Here is a 20116-nt window from a genome sequence, read left to right on the forward strand (position 1 = left end):
GTACTTACAGGAGCCTTCCTGCCTGCAAGACCTGCCACATACCAGCAAACAGTGAGGCCCTTCAGTGTGCCATTCATTCTGACAGCAAACTACTTCCTTCACAGGCGATTCCCCCGATGGTAGCCCTCTAGTCATGGTACTGTATGTTTAGGTGCCCATACATCTGTGACGGATCGCTGCGGTCAGAAATTTCTGATCGCCATCGGAAATTTCCGATCGCCCACCATCGACATTCTGCAATCCGTCGCTGGTTCGCAGACATTTCACATGTTAAATGTCCGCAATATGACAATTGCGATAATTTTTTGATTGTGATCGTCAAATCACCGAACCTGCGATGCTGGGTTGCGGGATCGCGGCAATCCATTGCAGATGGATGGGGCCCATTAGCTTGCACTTCATTCAATTGGATGGTGAATTAAGCATGAACTTTTTGGATAGGAGTCATTCATTTTTGTTTAGAATAAAAGGTTTATAAAAACAATATACATGGATATATTACCTTTATACAGAGGATTTCTTACCTTGAGTCCTTCAGCATAGCTTCCAGTGGTCATTGTATGGATTTGTTGGAATAGTAAATCTTTTTTAGAGACTTCATGGATGATTTTTTCTACTATACTATTTATTTTCCCTGCTGCATTTGTGATGTCCTTCATTTTCAGCCTCACGCTCTCTACCACATGTTTCAGTTTCCTCGATTTTCCCTTCACAGAGGGGGTTTGTTTTGTTTTCAAGTCATTTTTGGATGGTCCATCACTGTCCTCAGAATCCTTTGTACTTCTGGCTCTGCATTGTTCTATTGACCCATTCACTCTCTTTTTCACAATTTTATCATTACCAGTTTTGCCCTTAATGTTTGTTCTTCCAGATAACTTCACTTGGGATTGTGTACGTTCATTATTGTCATGTGCCGCATTATTCTTGATTTGAGTCTGTTGTGCTTTCTGAGGTGTCACCTGTGACGGTTTCGTACCACTACTTTGTCCCACAGCTATTCCATCAACCTCTGACAGGGCTGTAGCTCTTCCCAATGTCTGTGACTTTCCCCTTCCTTTAGAGCACTTATTTTTGCCTGATTCGGTGCATTTGCTGGCTGGCCTTCCCCTGCCCCTGGGCTCCTTTGGTCGAGTTGCAGAGTCCTTTTCTTCATACCGCCTAGAGTCTCCCATGTTTGTTTCCTTCCTGACAAATTCTTACATTCTCAGCTAATTAGTACAATGGCTCCTCCTACCATTTATGTAGAGAGAAATGAAACCTTCACCCTGAGGCACACGCCTAGCTGATCACTCCTCTGCCATGAAAATCCCTGCTGTCCAATGTCAATTTTTGTATTCAACATAAATCTGGGAGTATACAGATATCAAGAGGTATCAGTGACAATTATTAATGTATATTTAAAACGGAATTGTATAGATAAAATGTCATACAGAAAGGCCTATATATAATGTGAAGTCAAAAAGATATTAAGATGGTAGTTGGAAACAAAGTTTTGCTAGAGTACATGATATGCTGTCAGATAAAAAACTGTTATTTATTAACAGTTATTACATATAGTGCACACATATTACGTAGCACATTGCAGAGACTATTTAGTCATCTACATCAATCCCTGCCCCAGTACAGCTTGCAATCTATTTTTCCTATCACCTAAACATATATTCACAGCCAATTAGCCTATCAAAATGTATTTGGATTGTGGGAGGGAACTAGGGTACTCAAAGGAAACCCACACAAGCATGAGAGAACATACAAACTCCACACATATAGCATTAGAATTGAACCAATGACCTCATAACTTTGATGCAGCAAATCTAATCTGTACACAACCAGTAGGAAGGGGGATAGATGTGCGGAAATATTCCATTAAATGCCAACATTGTCAGAACAAAAACTCTCTACTATGTGGGCCTGATTCTGAGTCACACACATGTAAGACTGCATGAACGCCCTAGAGCTTAGATGCACCCATATTAATATCCTAATGTGAATATTTGCACGCTGGTGCACCTGCACCAGTTTAAGTGCTTGGTTTGTAATGCCCACCTGTCATAACTGAGTGCACCTGTCATAACTGAGTGCACCTGTCATAACTGAGTGAACCTGTCATAACTGAGTGCATCAACATGCGAACACACAGCGATGACTGCACACTGATACCACTTTTACATTAAAGTCTCGGGTCTGACCTTGGTTTTGGACATTGGGGAGATATATTGTAGCTGCACTTATCGTGCCGCTAGAACTCTTGCTGCTTCGTCTCTTTACCGAGGCAAAGCAGGAAGCACTAACGATGAGATGTATTAAGATGTCTAGAAGCAGCTGTGTCAGTTTGGCAGCTGTGGCTAAATGCATGACGTGTTAAATCACAAAGGGCCGTATTCAATTAGGCTGCGAAAACCTGTTATCTGCGATACTTCATCTCCAATTATGTAATTTTCACTATTCTCACTTATCCCCGTATTCAATTTGGAAGACTTTTCGCAGGTGCGGAAAGTCAGAGGTTCGAACCCAGCGAAAAAGTATCCCCATTGAATAGGTGGAGAGAAAAAGTGCAGATTTGGGGTTTTGGGGTGCAGACTTCTAAAAACCACAGTGCACCCCTTGGACAGGCCCCTTAAGGTATTCTGTGTCAAAAAATAAAAAAAAATACCACAGGACACCCCAAAAAAGGTGCTTTCATTTTGGGGGCGTAAAATAAAATAATGGGGGACACACTTTTAAACTAGCGAAATAGACTCCAGGGGGTCCCCAAGTGTGCCCCAGGTGTTTTTTTTTATTGCAGGTGTTTGTGGCAGGTGGATATTTCACGATATTTACAAGTTCATTTTAGCCACTTAAAAATATGCTCACCCCCATTTTCATGTACCCAAAATTTGATGGGACTAGTTTTTTTTTTTTTTTTTTTTAAATGTTGCTAAATGTTATTCTTCACCACTATCTCAAAGGCGCTATAAAGCACCTACTGAGACCATTTAAAAAACCCAAATACCTTTAGCAGGGCTATTCAGGGGTACCGATAGTTATCCCCCATGTCAGACCATCTTTGGGGATGTCAGGCTGATTTCCCCAAAAATGACAGGACTTTTCACATTACCTTTTCGCTGAGTCCCGTTTTCGCCGATTCCAAATTTAATATGGGGGTATGCGGGGACGTGCACGATAACTTTTCACTTGCAAAACCTCTGATGGCGGCGAAAAGTCCGACAATGGACTTGTTCATTCTTTTATGGATGTTCATTTTAATACTTTCCCCATTGGAACATGTTACTTTTTAACACCTAAAATAAAATCACTTTTTTTCCTGTGAGGAGTCTTCAACATTCCTGAATTTTAAAGAAACCTTTGTAGTGCATGCGGGACAGAATACTAACGTAAGTGACTGTTTTCCATGAGGTCCTGATTTGTGTACCAGAGTAAGGGGTCTATTTACTAAGCAGTGTTAGGAGAAGTGAAAAGTGAAGAGTGAAAAGTTATAAGGTGCCAGCCAATCAGCTCCTAACTGCCATCTCTCAGGCTGTGTTTGAAAAATGACAGTTGGGAGCTGATTGGCTGGCACCTTATCACTTTTCACTCTTCACTTCTCCTAACACTGCTTAGTAAATAGACCCCTAATACCTGTAAAGATACCTTTCAATGCATTTGGGACAGAACTTTAATGTGAGTTCATATCCAATAGTTCGTGAGAATAGGATCTAATTGACTACACCTATTACATCCAGTGATACATTTATTTGGTTTGAAGTATCTCATTGATTTATTTTTTACACTTAGCGCTTGTATACCTCTTCTTGTCAGTTTTATAGTTTATGCATACTTGCCTATTTTTATTTTTCTCTTCCCTGACGGCCAATCGGCAGGCATGCGGCACGATCCAGGTCACTGTGACCCGGATTGTGCCGTTTACATTGCAGGGTTTCACGGGTTATTCCCTGTTTAACCCTGCAAGTTACCTGGATTGGATTGCTGGGTCACTCAAAAAAGAGGTGCCGCTTCCCGGCCCTCTGTTTCACCTCCCGCTCCCTACATGGTCTCAGGCGTTCACAACTCCCTGCGAGTTCCCTCGAGCAGTGGGACAGTTGCGCCCGTCGCAAGCACCGGGGACTGGGCATCCCTGGCCGCGTCATCAGTGGCCATCATTAGAGCGCCGGCCGGGGGGTCCCCGGGCCCCTCTGTGGGGGTCACGACCCCCCCCACGACAGGCAGCACCCAGCAACCCCCCACCCAAGTGGGGCAGCTGCTTTCATGTTACAGCTTGCAGCCGCCATTTTAGATGTGGGAAGAGTGCCTCAGTTTCCCCCAACAAGCTTCAGGAGCCATCTTAGGTATGACAGCAGCGCCACCTACTGTCCATACAGGAGTGATGCATATTGTAAGCTCACACAGCTCACTGTCAGCTTCCCTTAATATGCCCCTCATGCCAGCACATTTTACTCTAGTGCGCCCGGTTTGCAAGTTTTCTCAGCCACTAGTACGCGCAATCAATATTTGCACATGCCGGAGTACACACAATCCGCCCCATATTACCCTGCAGTGGTCTCCTCACCTGCTGTGGTTCAGTCCACATGGTCCTCAAGCATACAGAAGAATATTGTGCCCTCCCCCAATCCTTTGCCATATCAATTCAATACCCCGGCAACAACAGTTTTTAGCCAGTCACCATATTGGCAACCAGCTTTAAACCCTTCCCAACAATTGCCAAGACCATACGCTCCCTGTCAAAGGGAATAACCTTTTCCTTCCAGCTGCTCCTGCCCACCGCACAGCCCAGGCTTCCCCCACGCCCCCCTTACCTCCAGTTCCACCAGTTGTACGCAGCGTAGAACCTCCCCCCCCCCTTCCCCCTGCTCCAGCTGGAGAACTAGTTATTCACAGCCAGTTAACAATTTCTGTTTCCGGTTCTGAAGCCGTAGCTAACACACCAATGGTGCAGGTTGTGCCAGGGAAGACGGTTCGGGGGAAGAGACAGACGGCGGATGAACAGGTGGCGTTAACCGGAGATTCATCTAGTTCTGTAGCAGCAACCAATGCGGACACTTTGGAGATTCTGTGGCCATCTGGGTCTGGTGAGCATGATGTTTCTCATATGTCATCTGTCAGTTCAACATCCGAATCTTCAACTAGCAGCGAATCTTCGGGTTCCCTCAAGCGCCCGCGAAAATTGGCTAAATTAATTGTGCACAGGTTGGCTAAAAAAGCTGCAAAGCGGAAAGACACGTGTTCAGCAGGAGCTCCCTCTGAGCCGGCGCTTTTCTCAGAAATGGTGCATTGCGCAAACATAGCAGTGACTAGGGGGTTAAGGAAAATAATGAAGGAAAAGATAAAGACTGGGAAGTACATAGATGTGTTTATGTTGACTGAGAAAATGAGGCAGGATGTTGAAAAGGCTAAAAAGGCGGGAGCATGGGAGAAAGCGCTTTCCGTAGTTTCCACCACTTGCTGAGGGTCATTTCTTAGATTTTTCCATATCTTATTTAGATACAAGGCCCGATGAACATCCCAACATTTTAAAATACATATGTTTAGTTCACGAGATGTTCATGAAATCAAGGGGTTACGTATGGAGGGTATACGACGAAAAATTTTGACGGAAACCCAAGCATGCCTTTAGGTTTTAAAGATGTGGAAGTTTGGTTGGAGGTCAAACAATAGAGCAAGAATGCACTTGAGGGCCAGGATAAAAAAAACACCCCTGTCTCCAAGGCAGTCGCTGGGTACGGGCAGAAGGGTAAATGCTTAGTGTACAATGACTCCAAATGTCACAGGGGCACGAGTTACCGTTTCAGACACTCCTGTAGAAGTCACCAGCAGGGGGGAGTCAGCCCGATCAGGGTACAGGTAGCGGAAGTAATAAATAAGGCTTCATCCCCAGTAGTTCTGTCCGAATTGAATAAATGAATGGCAAGATACTCCAGGAGAGAGGATGCTCAATGTTTTGGGGATGGGTTTAGTTCATACTTGCCTACTTTTGAAAATGTATTTATTTATTTTATTTATTAACAGTTTATATATATAGCGCAGCAAATTCCGTTGCGCTTTACAATTTGAATCAAGATTAACATTATACTGGGTTGTAAAAGACATACATACATGACATACATAAGGGTAAGAGGGCCCTGCTCGCAAGCTTACAATCTATAGGGAAATAGGTGTTGATACACAAGGAGAGGTGCTATTGCAAATTGGTCCAGCCCAATTGCAGATATTCTTGGTGGGCTGTATAATCCAATCACACTGGAAAGTTGGCCTAGGGTTAGGAAAATGACTTTGAGGGAGATTGCAGATTGCTGCAGAATGCGTTGCGCGCAGCGCGGCACGCCATTGTGGAGGTGTGGTCTGCTCCACCCAAAGGGCGTGTCTAACTCCACCTATGGGCGTATATATTCCTATAAACTGACGCCCTAGCTCCCCCACTGACATTAATACATCTCTACCCTGCCATATTGACATTAATAGATTCCCACACACACATTCTATTATATGAATAGATTCACACACACATCCCATGAATAGATTCACACATAGTCACACACACACAGTTACACACACACACACATAGTCACACACACAGTCAAACACACAGTCTCACACACATCCCATGAATAGATTCATACACAGTCACACACACACATCCCATGAATAGATTCACAGTCACACACACACAGTTTCACACACACAGTCTCACACAGTCACACACACAGTCTCACACACACACACACACATCCCATGAATAGATCCACACACAGTGTCACACACACATCCCATGAATAGATTCACACACACACATCCTATTAATAGATTCATGCACACAATCACACACACACAGTCTCACACACACATCCCATGAATAGATTCACACACAGTCTCATACACACACAGTCTCACACACACAGTCTCACACACACAGTCTCACATAGTCTCATACACAGTCACACAGTCTCATACACACAGTCTCACACAGTTTCATACAGTTTCACACACACATCCCATGAATAGATTCACACACACACAATCTCTCACACACAGACACACAGTCAGTCACACACATTACATGAAGATTTCACAGCCCCACACACACAGTCACACACACACACATCACATTACTACACACACACATACATCACATTACTACACAGCACACACACACCCACACACACAAACACACAGTAATAGATCTCCCTCCTTCCCCCACGTTACTGACGTGAGTTATACATTTGGCAGGAGCTGCAGTGAGCTCTACACTCACCGTCTCAGGCTCAGGCAGCTCCTCTGTCTCTGTCTTCAGTGTACCTCCGGCGTCGGCTCCTCCCCCCTCCATCCTCTGTCATCACAGGCTGGCCAGGGAATGCTGGGAGCAGCAGTCTGTGAGCAGGGGAAGGCATGCACAAGAGACCTCCGGGCCAGCAGCAGCCACAATCCTGCCTCCCTGCATCCGGTGAGTACGCCCCTGCATCTTAAGATCAGGCCCTGCCCCCTTTACCTCCAGACTCGCTCATGCGCAATCCGGATTTTTAGACAGGGCAGAGGGAATGCGGGGGATTCAACCTACTTTGCGGGGTAGCAGGAGCTCCCACCTTTATTCGGGAGACTCCTGTGAAATTCGGGAGGGTAGGCAACTCTAGTTTAGGTTTCTGGTGCCTATTATCGACTCTGTTCAAGTTGTGGCATGCAGGAATTTAAGGTCAGCAAGAGAATTACCTCATGCGGTGAGACAAAATGTGGAGGCGCAAATTAAGTTGGGCCGAATGTGCGGTCCTTTTTCATTTGAGCCCATGCCCGGCTTGTGCATTTCTCCATTAGGAGTGGTGCCCAAGAAAGTTCTGGGGAAGTTCCGCTTAATCCAGCATTTGTCTTACCCTCATGGAGCCTCTGTTAATGACGCGATTCCTGAGGAGTTTTGTAGAGTTCGGTACCAGTTGTTTGAGGAGGCCCTCGACTTGATACAGGGTTTTGGCCCTGGGGCATTGATAGCAAAATTGAGTCTGCTTTTCGTCTCTTACCGCTTCATCCCTTCCCTGAAGTTCATGGGTTTCAAGTTAGACAGTCTCTTTTACTTAAATAAATGTTTACCCATGGGTTGTTCTGTCTCTGGCGCTTATTTTGAGAAATTTAGTACGTTCCTACATTGGTGTATCCAAGCAGGCACCGGTCACAGTGGAATTGCACATTATTTAGATGATTTTCTTTTTATAGACCCAAGAGACAGTAACGTTTGTCAAGATCTTTTGTTTTCAGCCTGTGCATTGTTTAAAGTTATGGGAGACCCAATTGCACATGACAAGATGGAAGGCCCTATGTGTTGCCTTTCTTACCTGGGTATTGAGTTGGACACAGGAGTAGGTTGTTGTTGCATTCCTGCGGACAAAATCCAGAAGCTTTTGGCCCAAATAGAGGAGTGCTTGAGAAAGGATAGGGTGAAGCTGCGTCAGGTTCAGTCACTCCTTGGCTCCTTTAATATTGCTTGTAGAGTAATTCCTATGGGGAAAGTTTTTTACCGGAAGCTAGAGAGGGCAAGTGCAGGGGTTGTCAAGCCGCACGACACTATAAGATTGTCAAAGGAAATAAAGGATGATTTAAGGGTGTGGTCTTCATTTTTTATTAATTTCAATTTGGAATTGATCTGGCCTTCTAGGTCAGTGTCAAATTCGTGCATTAAGTTGTTTACTGATGCAGCTGGCTCTTACAGTTTCGGGGCTTTTTTCCAGGAGGAATGGTGTGCTGCTCCCTGGCCCCCATCTCGGGTTTCACACGGTTTTACAGCCAACTTGCTTTTGTTGGAGTTGTTGGAATTGCGGCCGTCAAACTGTGGGCCAAAAAATTGTCAAATCAGAGCATTGTCTTTCGGTGCGACAATTTGGGAGTTGTTCACGCGGTTAACAACCAGCGTTCCTCTTCACCACAGGCCCTTCGTCTTTTAAGGCACCTTGTTTTGAAGTGTTTACAGTTTAATATCAATTTTATAGCAAAGCATGTGCCAGGGGTTGATAACAAGATAGCAGATGCTTTGTCTCAGTTTAACTTTGATAAGTTTAACTTTTTGGTGCCGGAAGCGGAACCCTCCGGATTAACGTGTCCTCCTTATGTCTGGCAGATTATCGATCAGGCATAGCGGAATTGGCATGGAAATCCTTGGCGCCATCTACATTGCGAGCCTATTCATCAGCTTGGCATGAGTGGGAAGCTTATTATATTAGCTACCAGCAGGAGGGTAAGTCAGATGAGGAATGTTTGCTGGCATTCGTTTGGGGGCACTATAGTCGGGGAAGGTCCAAATCTTTCATGGCTTCTGCTTTAGCCGGGATTTCCTTCTTTGCTAAATTTAATCAAGTTCATGATCCCTCTAGGTCATTTGTCCTGTCCAAGGCCCTGAAGGGATGGACTAAAGAAAAGCCGCCCCTGGCTGATTCCCGTAGGCCAATTGATTTGGGGTTGTTGCAAGACCTGTTTGTAGTCCTGAAATCGGTGGCAGATTCAGAATACGAAGCAGTACTGTTTCAATTGGCTTTTTCCTTTGCTTTCTTAGGGGCCTTAAGAATTAGTGAGTTAGTGGCTTCAAATAAGCGATCAAGGGATACAGGTCTGTTATTTAAAAACGTTGTGTTGAAGGGAGAGGCAGTCCTTTGTAAGATCCCTCGCTCAAAAATGGATCAAATGGGCAGGGGTCTGTGGTTGTCTTTAAAAAGTGATGTAGTGGCTGAGATTTGCCCTTTGCGCTTAGCTAGGCATTACTTGATGTTGCGGCCAGCAGGAGGTGAGCAGTTTTTATTTCATACGAATTCCCTACCCCTTACTAATTTCAATTCGCAGCAGTTTTCAAGAGCTTTCTGGTTAAGTTGGGACTGAAGAGTGAGGACTATGGCACCCACTCTTTTCGCATTGGAGCGGCTACTTGTGCAGCGGCCAGCGGTTTGTCAGCTTCAGCCATACAGGAGATGGGCCATTGGAAGTCTTCGGCTTTTAAGTCTTATGTACATTGTGATAAGGTTTGATGTTGCGCTTGTTGCTCTAACCCAAAAACGTTTCTTACCCGTCAGTTTTTGAATGACTAGCATTCAAAATCTGGGGGTGTGAAGGGATTTTTAATTTTCCTCTGAGGGGGCCTAAATTACAATTGGCTGAATATCAAGGTTCACGGGAGGTTTTTAAGTTTTCTCCTTCGCTTGGGTTCTTGTTTGTCACCACCACTGTTCTTGATTAATCGTTTAGTTATTTGGATTTATTGGGTGAGGATACTGACTTTTAAGGGTCCTTTCTCTTACAGCTTCCCATACATCAACGGAGCAAGTATGGATGTGGGTCATTCCTACATATTTTGGGCTGAGCGTCATTCATTAGCTAGGAAGGCTTCTCTGATGTTGGGGAGACGAAGGGTCAGATGTATAGGAGTTCGAGGTTTAAGGTGGGCTGCTTTTTTGGAGTTAATTTTCAGGAAGGGACGACTATGGGGGAGGCCTGACTGGTTAGTTGTGTACCTTGAGGGCAATGATGTAGGGCAGGTGAAAGGAATCAACCTTATTTTAAAAGGTAAGGCTGATTTGGTAGAGGTGGTCTCACGCTGGCCTGAGGCTCATGTGGTATGGTCGGAGTTGATACCTAGGTTTGTTTGGAGAGGTTTCAGGGATCTGGTGGCCATTTCAAATCTAGGAAAAAGTTCAATGCGGCTATTTTCAGATTTGTAGCTTCTTCTGGGGGTGTAGTAATTAGACACCCATTGTTGACTTTACAGAGTCCACAATACTTTAGGTCAGTTGGGGTGCATCTTTCTGAGTCCAGTTTAGGAGTGTTCCTGAAGGATATTTTCTCATTTCTCGAATGAGTAGGGGCTGGGTCCAGTTGGGCTTAGGGGTTGCTTGAGGGTGGCAGGCTGCGGTTTCTAGAACCTCACTGTGGTGGGAAGGCGCTACTAGCCAGTGGCCACAGGTGGCATAAGTGGTCATTGTGGGGTACTTACCCTTTTGAAAGATGGCAGGTGTGTCCTACCCCAGCAGGGGGACAGGGCGTTTCCTTACGGAGTGTCCATACTGTGCCATAGTAAAGGGTGGTGAGTCCTGCACAGCGACCTTTAGTGTGTCGACCTTCAGTCCCTGTCTATCTATTGCCTGTCTATCTTCCATTGTCTACCTAAACATTGTCTATGTAGACAGTGTAGACCTAAAGACTGGATACCCATAGTAAAGGGTGGTGAGTCCTGCACAACGCAGGTTATGTTGTTATAGAGGGGGGACGTTTTAGTCCTCCCCCAATTTTTTAAGAGAATCAATTGGCTAGAGCTGGTTCTTGGTAGCGTCCTTCTTTGCCACCCTTATTGAATTAAAATTAATTACAATTAATAAATAAATAACTTTGAGCTTTAAACCAATGCAGTGGTGTTGTTGTCGTTATTTTTAGTATTAAGCTAGCTTAATGTTTTGTATACAGGTGTTAATTGCAATAAATTAATGGACGCCTTAAATAAGCTGAGGGCTGGATAAGCATAAAGCAATATAAGTGGCATAATTTTTTGTAATTGGTTAGAGGTTAGGAACCTGTTGCTAGGTAGATTAGTTGGTTTGTTGGTATTGATTGGTCAAAAGAATTGGCCTATGACTGGGTTTTGGGGCGTATACCTTTTGAAGGGGCTATTTAAGGTGAGATTTGAATATGGTACAGCTTTTCGGTTTGGAAATCCCACCCATCCGCCCAAAGCTTTTAAAACTATTTGTTAGTTTGTCTTACTAATCTTTAAGAAATGTTAAACAGAGTCAGAAGGTGGGAAGGCGCTACTAGCCAGCGGCCACAGGTGGCATAAGTGGTCATTGTAGGGCTCTTACCCTTTTGAAAGATGGCGGGTGTTTCCTTACTGAGCGTCCATACTGTGCCATAGTAAAGGGTATGGTTCAATGGGTCTGCATTGTCTAGAGCAGTGATTCCCAACCTCGGTCCTCAAGGCACACTAACAGTTCTGGTTTTAGTGATATACATGCATAAGCAAAGATGGTTAAATCAAAATAACAAAGGTACTAATTAAGTCACCTGTGCTCAACTATGGCTATCCATAAAGCCTGGACTGTTAGTGTGCCTTGAGGACCGTGGTTGGGAACCCCTGGTGTAGATAGACAGTGTTTAGGTAGACCACAGGTTCTCAAACTCGGTCCCAAGGACCCCAAACAGTGCATGTTTTCCAGGTCTCCTCACAAAATCACAGGTGAAATATTTAGCTCTGTGGATCTTTTTAAATGTGTACATGATTAATGAATACACCTGTGCACCTGCTAGGTTACCTGGAAAATGTGACCTGTGTGGGGTCCTGAGGACCGAGTTTGAGAACCACTGAGGTAGACAATGGAAAATAGACAGGCAATAGATAGATGGACTGAAGATCGACAGGGTCTGAAGGTCGACACACTAAAGGTCGACTGGTAACAAGGTCGACAGGTATGAAGGTCGACAGGGTCAGAAGGTTGACACACTAAACATCGACACACTAAAGGTCAACACACTAAAGGTCGACTGGTAACAAGGTCGACAGGTACAGAAGGTCGACAGGGTCGTACGGTCCACACACTATAGGTCGACTGGTAACAAGGTCGACAATTATGAAGGTAGACAGGCAGTAGGTCAACAGGGTCAGAAGGTCGACACACTAAAGGTCGACTGGTAACAAGGTCGACACTCATATAGTCAAATGGTCGACACTTTTTTTTTTAGGGTTAGTGTCAGGGTTAGGCACTTACTCCGACGGGTTGACTAGTAACAAGGTTGACAGGTATGAAGGTCGACAGGCAGTAGGTCGACACTCATATAGTCAAATGGTCAACACTTTTTTTTTTTAGGGTCAGGGTTGGGGTTAGGCACTTACCCCGACGGTTAGGGTTAGGCACTTACCCCGACGGTTAGGTTTAGGCACTTACCCCGACGGTTAGGTTTAGGCACTTACCCCGACGGTTAGGGTTAGGCACTTACCCCGACGGTTAGGGTTAGGCACTTACTCTGACGGTTAAGGTTAGGCACTTACCCCGACAGTTAGGGTTAGGCACTTTGGGTTAGGCACCAAGATGAGGGTTAGGAATAAAGATTAGGACAAAAAAACAAACAAAAACATGTCGCCCATTTGCATGCTGACTATATGAGTGTCAATCATTTGCATGTCGACTATGAGTGTTGACATGTGTCAACCATTTGCATGTTGACTATATGCATGTCGACCTAATGACCCTGGCAACCTTCATACCTGTCGACCTTGTTACCAGTCGACCTTTAGTTTGTCGACCTTCTGACCCTGTCGACCTTCAGACCCTGTCTACCTATTGCCTGTCAACATTTAGTCACTGTCGACCTATTGCCTGTCGACCTTTAGTACCTGTCGACTTTGTCACCAGTTGACCTTTAGTGTGTCGACCTACAGACCCTTCAGTCCCTGTCGACCTATTGCCTGTCGACCTTTAGTACCTGTCGACCTTGTCACCAGTTGAAATAATAATAAATAACTTTGAGCTTTAAACCAATGCGGTGGTGGTTGTCGTTATTTTTAGTATTAAGCTAGCTTAATGGTTTGTATACAGGTGTTAATTGCAATAAATTAATGGACGCCTTAAAACTCTCACATATATAAAATGTCAGTGGCAAAAATCTCTTACTCCAAATGACTTCCTCACATACTGTATAGTAGGAATCCAACCATCTCTCATCCTAACCCTCTGTCCCTTGCTCATTGTCTACCCCATCTGTGTCACCCTTGTCTCTCTGGAATCAATATGATTTACCGCCGGATCCATGCCCTGAGGTTGGAATCCCGACACCAGCATCCCGGCAGCAGTGGAAATCCCGATCGTTATAAGGTGAGTATTTGCTAACCCTTTTCTACCCCCTAACCCTCCCTTAGAGGTGCCTAACCCTAACCTTCCCCCCAGTGCCTAACCCTAATCCCCCTACCCCACCGCCTAAACCTAAGTCCCCCGTGGGGGTGCCTAACCCTAAGTCCCCCCCGGGAACCCTAAACCTAACCCTCCCCCCCGCACGGCTATCCGCGCTCGGCCCCCGGCATCCCTTTCATTGGGATGCCGGGCATCGGGCTCCTGGCGTATGTCTAATGAAATTAATTTGTAGGATTCTCACTACAGGTCAATTTTGGTACAGTCGTGTTTGATAATTGTGGGAATTCAATATAAAAATAGGCACTCTCCCTTGTTCCACCTTGACCAAAGTTCAAGCCACTGCAAACAGGCTTCATCCATCTTCATCACAGGACTCTATTATAGCCTCGTAGTTTCATACTCCCGGTCCAATTCTTCCCTTACACCAGATGACATTCTCAGAATTTGGCCCTAGAATAACTGGTGTGCGGTCAGCAATCCACGGATAAGACGTATCATTTGTTGTAACATCCTCTTTTACACTGGTACTGCAAATTGCAATTTTACCTTCAGAGCATCAGTTATCTCATTGGGGCAATTTTGAAGCACATTCATGCCTATTATTACTGGGGGTAGATAATCATTCCGGTCGGTCGTCACAAAACATCCTTTCCATTGAAGTTTCATCTCTCCAACTTCCAAGGTCGCCTCCCAATAGTCTCAACAAAAGATTGGTTGTCCAGTACTGGCCACTAGATTCAACAAGCTAGTAGGTGGTAGGATAATTTCCTGTTCATCCCAGTGTCGTAGGAACTCAGATATTTGGATCGTGGTTACTTGAGAACCTGTGTATAATAATTTAAGAATTTTCCATTTATTCAGACCTTTGAGGAGGGGCACTGGCCTACATATCGAGACCACCAAGCTTGACTTATTGACGTGATTCCTCCCAAGGGTCGGCCCCCTGCCTTGGGATTTTGTCGTTCAAATTCGTAGATAATTGACAATTCCTTTCAATATATCTACATTGCTTGCAGCGTCAACATATGGGTCTTCCTTGGTTATTGAACTGATCAGTAGATCGTCTTCCCGAATTCCTATGTATATCCCATCTAGATTGATTTTGCAGTTTGCAGTCAGAACGCCTTTATCTACATCGGTTTGAAGTTTATCCTTGTTTATGATCTTTTAGTTCTCGACACACCTCAGAGAGACCTTGCGTACGTTCTGCGATTTGTCCTTAAATTACTCCCATCGGACAAAAGCGGAATTGCACTTAAGCATGTTGACCTATGGATTCTTTAGGTGCAGAAGAGTCATGCCCGCCCCCATAACTATAATTATGGGGAACTTTGATCTCTGAAGACTCTGCCAAGGAGAAACAATCATCCCCCGAGCCCTGGTTCAATCCTAGAATTCACAGTCTCTTTTATACTCCAGAAATGGACAATCTGGGTTCTCAAATTCCACATATGTAATTGGGTGCATACTTATTCCCAAATAGCTCCTTTAATAAATAGATTGGTTAACATCTCATCCTCTTGTTGCATCTCCCGAGAATCAAGGTTTTGCATTGTCCGCAGGGCCTCCTGTAAGCTAAGAGTGAACTCTCTTAATGACTCATGTGGCTGTTGCTTCCTCGCATAGAATTGTCTCTTTAATTCAGACACAGGGCCTGATTCAGCAAGGAAAGCAGTTGCTAAAACGCATGCAATTGCCCGATTGTTGCGTACTGTGTATGCATCGCAGTGCACATGCCTGAACTAGCTATTGCGATTGGGACTGCGATCGCAGAGGCTACGCAGAGTGATTGATAGAAAGTGTCATTTGTAGGTGGTGATGGGGGGTGGTTGGGGAAATGCAGGCATGCCAGTGCATTTGCACGCCGTTTCAGGGGCCGTCTACGCAGCCTGAGGTCTCATAGCATGCAAGGAAGTTAGCAATTTCTGAATAAGGTCAGAACTTATGCAAGTGTGTGTGAGGCTGCAATGGTACTTGATTGTACTGATAGTTTTGCAGTCTTGCAAAACAGTACGTATGTGTGCTGAGTAAAGTGGGCATCCCTGTGCTGTCCTGCGGGGGTATTGCGATCGCAATGTATTAGCAATGGATTAGCATACTATTGCAGTTGAACTGGGGGTCTGATTCAGACCTGCTCACAAGCGCTATGCGCTTGCAAGCGGGTCGATGGCCGGGCAGTGCGCACGCCCCGGAGTGAGAGAGAAATTCTCTCACTCTGGGGCTCGCTACAAATGGGGCGGCTGTCGATGTTGATTGACAGCTCGCCCCGTTTTGAAGGCGGGGAGGGGGGTGGCTGGCCAAATGGAGGCATTCCCGAAGGAACGCTTGCCATTTGGGGGCGGCCCTACTGACATCACGAGTGATGTCAGTAGTGAGCTTCCGGCTCTATTAGAACCGGAAGCTCACCGGGGCTTGCGGAAGCCAAGACCCTACTACAAGGGTCTCGTCGCAAGCTTGATGGTTTCGACCATCGCGACCATCACCTGGCCGCTCGCAAAAGCTGTGGGTGGTCACCCACTGCTTAGCGAGCGGCCACAAGGCCGGTCTCCAAAAAAAAAAAACACCCTTCAGACCTGCAAGCAGCCTCCGGCAGCGAGCGGGTCTGAATCAGGGCTTGTGTGCGTAATCGCAGCTGTGATCGCACTCGCGATGCATAGTGAATCAAGTCCACAGTTCGGGAGGTGAAGATAGAGACTAACTTATCGAAGATATCCTCGACTGTCCTCTGCTGTCTCTCAGGCCACAATTTCACCTCACGTAAGGCACGCCCTTTTAATTGAGGATCTCTACTTTTCGGAGATCTCCAAGTTGGTACAACCTAAACATTGTGTGTAGTTTGTATTTTAATTGTTACAGGGTACTGATGCCCTGTGTAGGTGCATCCCCAAAGTAATAGGGCATGGTTGTTAGGATCTGCGGTTAGCAGATCATTTTAGTTGCCTTTGAGACACTGCATTTAATCCTGTCTGTGTGCTGATCACGTGTTCAGTAATTAACTGTCTGCCTGTGTGCAGTATCAGCTGCTCACTAATTTATTTGTCAGTGTGCACAGGCCAGCTGCACACTGGTCTATCATTAGGGAGGCTTGCAGGGCTTACTCTGATTGAACCTTGTATCTGTTAAATTACAGCCAGCCCTTCACTCCATGTCGGTGATAGAGTTTCTCGTGCTTCGGTTGTTCCAGTCTCCTATTAATCAGTCGAGTTCCAGCATTCAGTCTGTTGTATTATTTCTCTGCCGTTTGCTCCATCCAGGTGGCACAGTCTGTATTTCATCTGCCATGTGCTGCTTGAGTCATCGAGGCAGCACAGTGTGCGTCCCAGCCGCAGCCGTGTGTCATCTCAGCGGTTTGGAGTGCACTACCATCCCGGGTGCAGGTCAGCATCTGGCGGCTTGTGTCAACCCTGCGGCACTGGTCGCATCCCAGCATCCAGAGTGCGCAACCAGGCACACCGATGCCAGTGTCAACCTGGTGGCACTGGTATCAACTCAGTGTCCAAAGTGCGCCATCTGGAGCACCACCACCAGTGTCAACTCAGCGACATTGATAACAACTCCACGTCTTTGTGCACACTCCACCAGAGAGTCATCAGCCCAAAGGCTGCATCACACCTTCAGCCCTCAGGCCACAACTAGCCAAAGTCAACCAGCCCTCAAGGCTGCTTCATCAGCCCAAAGGCTGCATCTCACCTTCGTCCCTCAGGCCACAACTAGCCAAGACCTACCAGCCCTCAAGGCTGCTTCATCAGCCCAAAGGCTGCATCTCACCTTCGGCCCTCAGGCCACAACTAGCCAAGACCTACCAGCCCTCAAGGCTGCTTCACCAGCCCAAAGGCTGCATCTCACCTTCAACCCACAGGCCACAACTAGTAAAGGCAAACCGGCCCTCAAGGCTGCTACACCAGCACAAAGGCTGCATCTTACCCTTGGCCCACAGGTCACTACTATTAAAGGCAGACCAGTCCCCAAAACTGCCTCAACCGCTCAAAGGCGGAATCACACCCTTAACCCTTCGGCCACAACTAGTCAATGCAAATCAGCCGTCAAGGCTGTTAACAGACTTTTACCTGCCTGACTTACCCTCTTCTCCTAACAATGATTATTGGCGAAGCATTCGCCATTGAAGGGGTCCCTTGCCCAACTGCTGTGTTGAAGGTTAGATGTTCCGACTGCGACATCTTGTCCTGTTTTCCTTACTTAGGATCCTGGATCCTGTTCGCGGATGCCAAATTTACTATGTAACACCCTAACAGAGATTGTCACTTCAGGTGAGTAAATAACACTTAGAGCAATGTAGTTTTATTTTACTGGAACTCTGCTGGATAACCAGTTTCTCCAGTCACGGTTCCTGAAACATTAAGCAATATTAACAATGCACAAATACCATACCTGCCAACTCTCCCTCATTGTCAGGGAGACTCCCTGAAATAGCAGCAATCTCCCTGTGTCCCTGAAGAGTCTACCAATCTCCCTCATTTCACCTTACCCCCATTATGACACTGTTATATAAAAGAAAAAACAGAGATATATACATTCAGATAGGATCATTAGTATAATTTCCCTGCATTGGTTATAAGGCACAATGATACCTATGGCTACATGCATTTTCTGAGAAGTATCAGTGTGTTTTCATCAACAAGTAGATCTTACCAACTGCTTTGGGGCTCATTTATATGTGGATATAAGTCAATTTTATGACACGCCTCTCAGATGTAGCAGTACACGCCCACTTTACCACCGCGCTCATAAGTGTTGCTTTCACAATCTCCCTGAAATGCTTTTTCAAAAGTAGGCAAGTATGACAAAAACGTATGCCATGCAATTCTTAACTGAATCATGTAACTAGTGGAATCTCGCAGTTCCTGACACGGGAAGCAGATAAAATCCCGACCGCCGGCTTCCCGACTGTCTAATCCTGGCAAAGTTCTGATGACAGGCATCGAAATCCCGACGCCTGTCATTAGACCTACGTCGAGAGCCCGACATCCGGCATACTGATCGAAGATAAGCCGGGTGCCGGGCGCGGACAGCCGTGGGGGGGGGAAGGTTAGAGGCTCCCGGGGGGGGACTTAGGGTTAGGCAACCCCCCAGGAGGTTTAGGTTTAGGCACTTAAAGGGGGGTTAGGGTTAGGCACTTGGGGGGAGGTTAGGGTTAGGCACCCCTACAGGAGGGCTAGGGGGGAATTAGGTTAGGGATACCAAAAAGAACGATCAGGATTTTCACCTCTGCCATGCAGTAAATCATGCTTATTCCCCTGACACTAAGGTAAATAGTTCTACAGTGCAGTTAAACGTCTTATTAACTTAGGGCCTGATTCACTACGGATCGCATATTGCATATGCATGCAGTTCACTTGCGATAGCAAGCTAGTCCATTGCGATCGCAATGCAAACTCAGAACAAGCCCCGACCTGACTCAGAAATTGCTAACTTCCATTCATGTTATGAGACCTCACACTCCGTATGGGATAACAGTGGCTAATTTATGCATGCCCATGAAACGGCTTGCAAATGCACTGGCACGCCTGCATTTGGCTGACCACCGCCCCCCCATCATCACCCACAAACGGTGCTTCCTGTTAATCACTCTGCGAGGGATCTGTGTAATCTCTGCTACATAGTCCCAATTGCAATAGCTAGTTCGTGCATTGCAACAATCGGCAGATTGCGTGCATATTGGCAACTGCGGTCCAAGCTGAATCTGGCCCTTAAACTATAAGTGTTGGACTTCAAAACAGTATATTGCAATATTGCTAGCCAGCTGGAACTTTAAAGGTGGTGCACGGAGGTTAATTTTGTAGCAATTATAATCCAGAATCCTAAATATTCGGATCACAACAATTAAGTTTCCTTGTTTCTCCTGGACGCAGTTAACTCTCCTGTCACTGAGGATTGTAGTATATAGGTTACTATGTACGCTATACTTTCTAGGCAGGAATAATGATCCAAGCTGATGCCTAAGAACTGTGGACCTCATTCAGAGTCGGTCGTTGCGGCCGCACGGTCGTATGCCACCGATGTTCACTAAACTGCGTATGCGTAAAGTTCGTTCGCAATGCGCGTGCGCAAACTAGCTCTTACGATCAGAAATTTCTCTCTCCTTGAACACAGCCAGGTCGTTAGTTTGAGTGACAGGATGAACCGTTTGTGGGTGGTAACAGGTTAAGGTTCTTGAAAACGGGGGAGTGGAGATCCGAACGCAGGCGTGCCTAATTAATGGGAGTGCATAATTAACAAAGTAGTGTCATGGCACATATGACATG

General features: G+C 45.8%; 1 protein-coding gene across 1 annotated transcript in view; it reads right to left on the reverse strand.

Moving 5' to 3' along the window:
- Window positions 1–1202, reverse strand: part of LOC148542089 (cyclic GMP-AMP synthase-like) — a 126869-nt gene extending 125667 nt beyond the window's left edge. The window contains exon 1 of the mRNA XM_088470524.1: window positions 525–1202. Within this exon, the coding sequence (XP_088326650.1) occupies window positions 525–1172 (648 nt within the window). The 5' untranslated portion in view covers window positions 1173–1202. The remainder of the gene's footprint in view (window positions 1–524) is intronic.
- Between the last annotated feature and the right edge of the window lie 18914 nt (window positions 1203–20116).

The sequence above is a fragment of the Taudactylus pleione genome, unplaced genomic scaffold (genome assembly GCF_031769625.1).
Source record: "Taudactylus pleione unplaced genomic scaffold, aTauple2 ptg000015l, whole genome shotgun sequence".
NCBI classification, from domain to species: domain Eukaryota; kingdom Metazoa; phylum Chordata; class Amphibia; order Anura; family Myobatrachidae; genus Taudactylus; species Taudactylus pleione.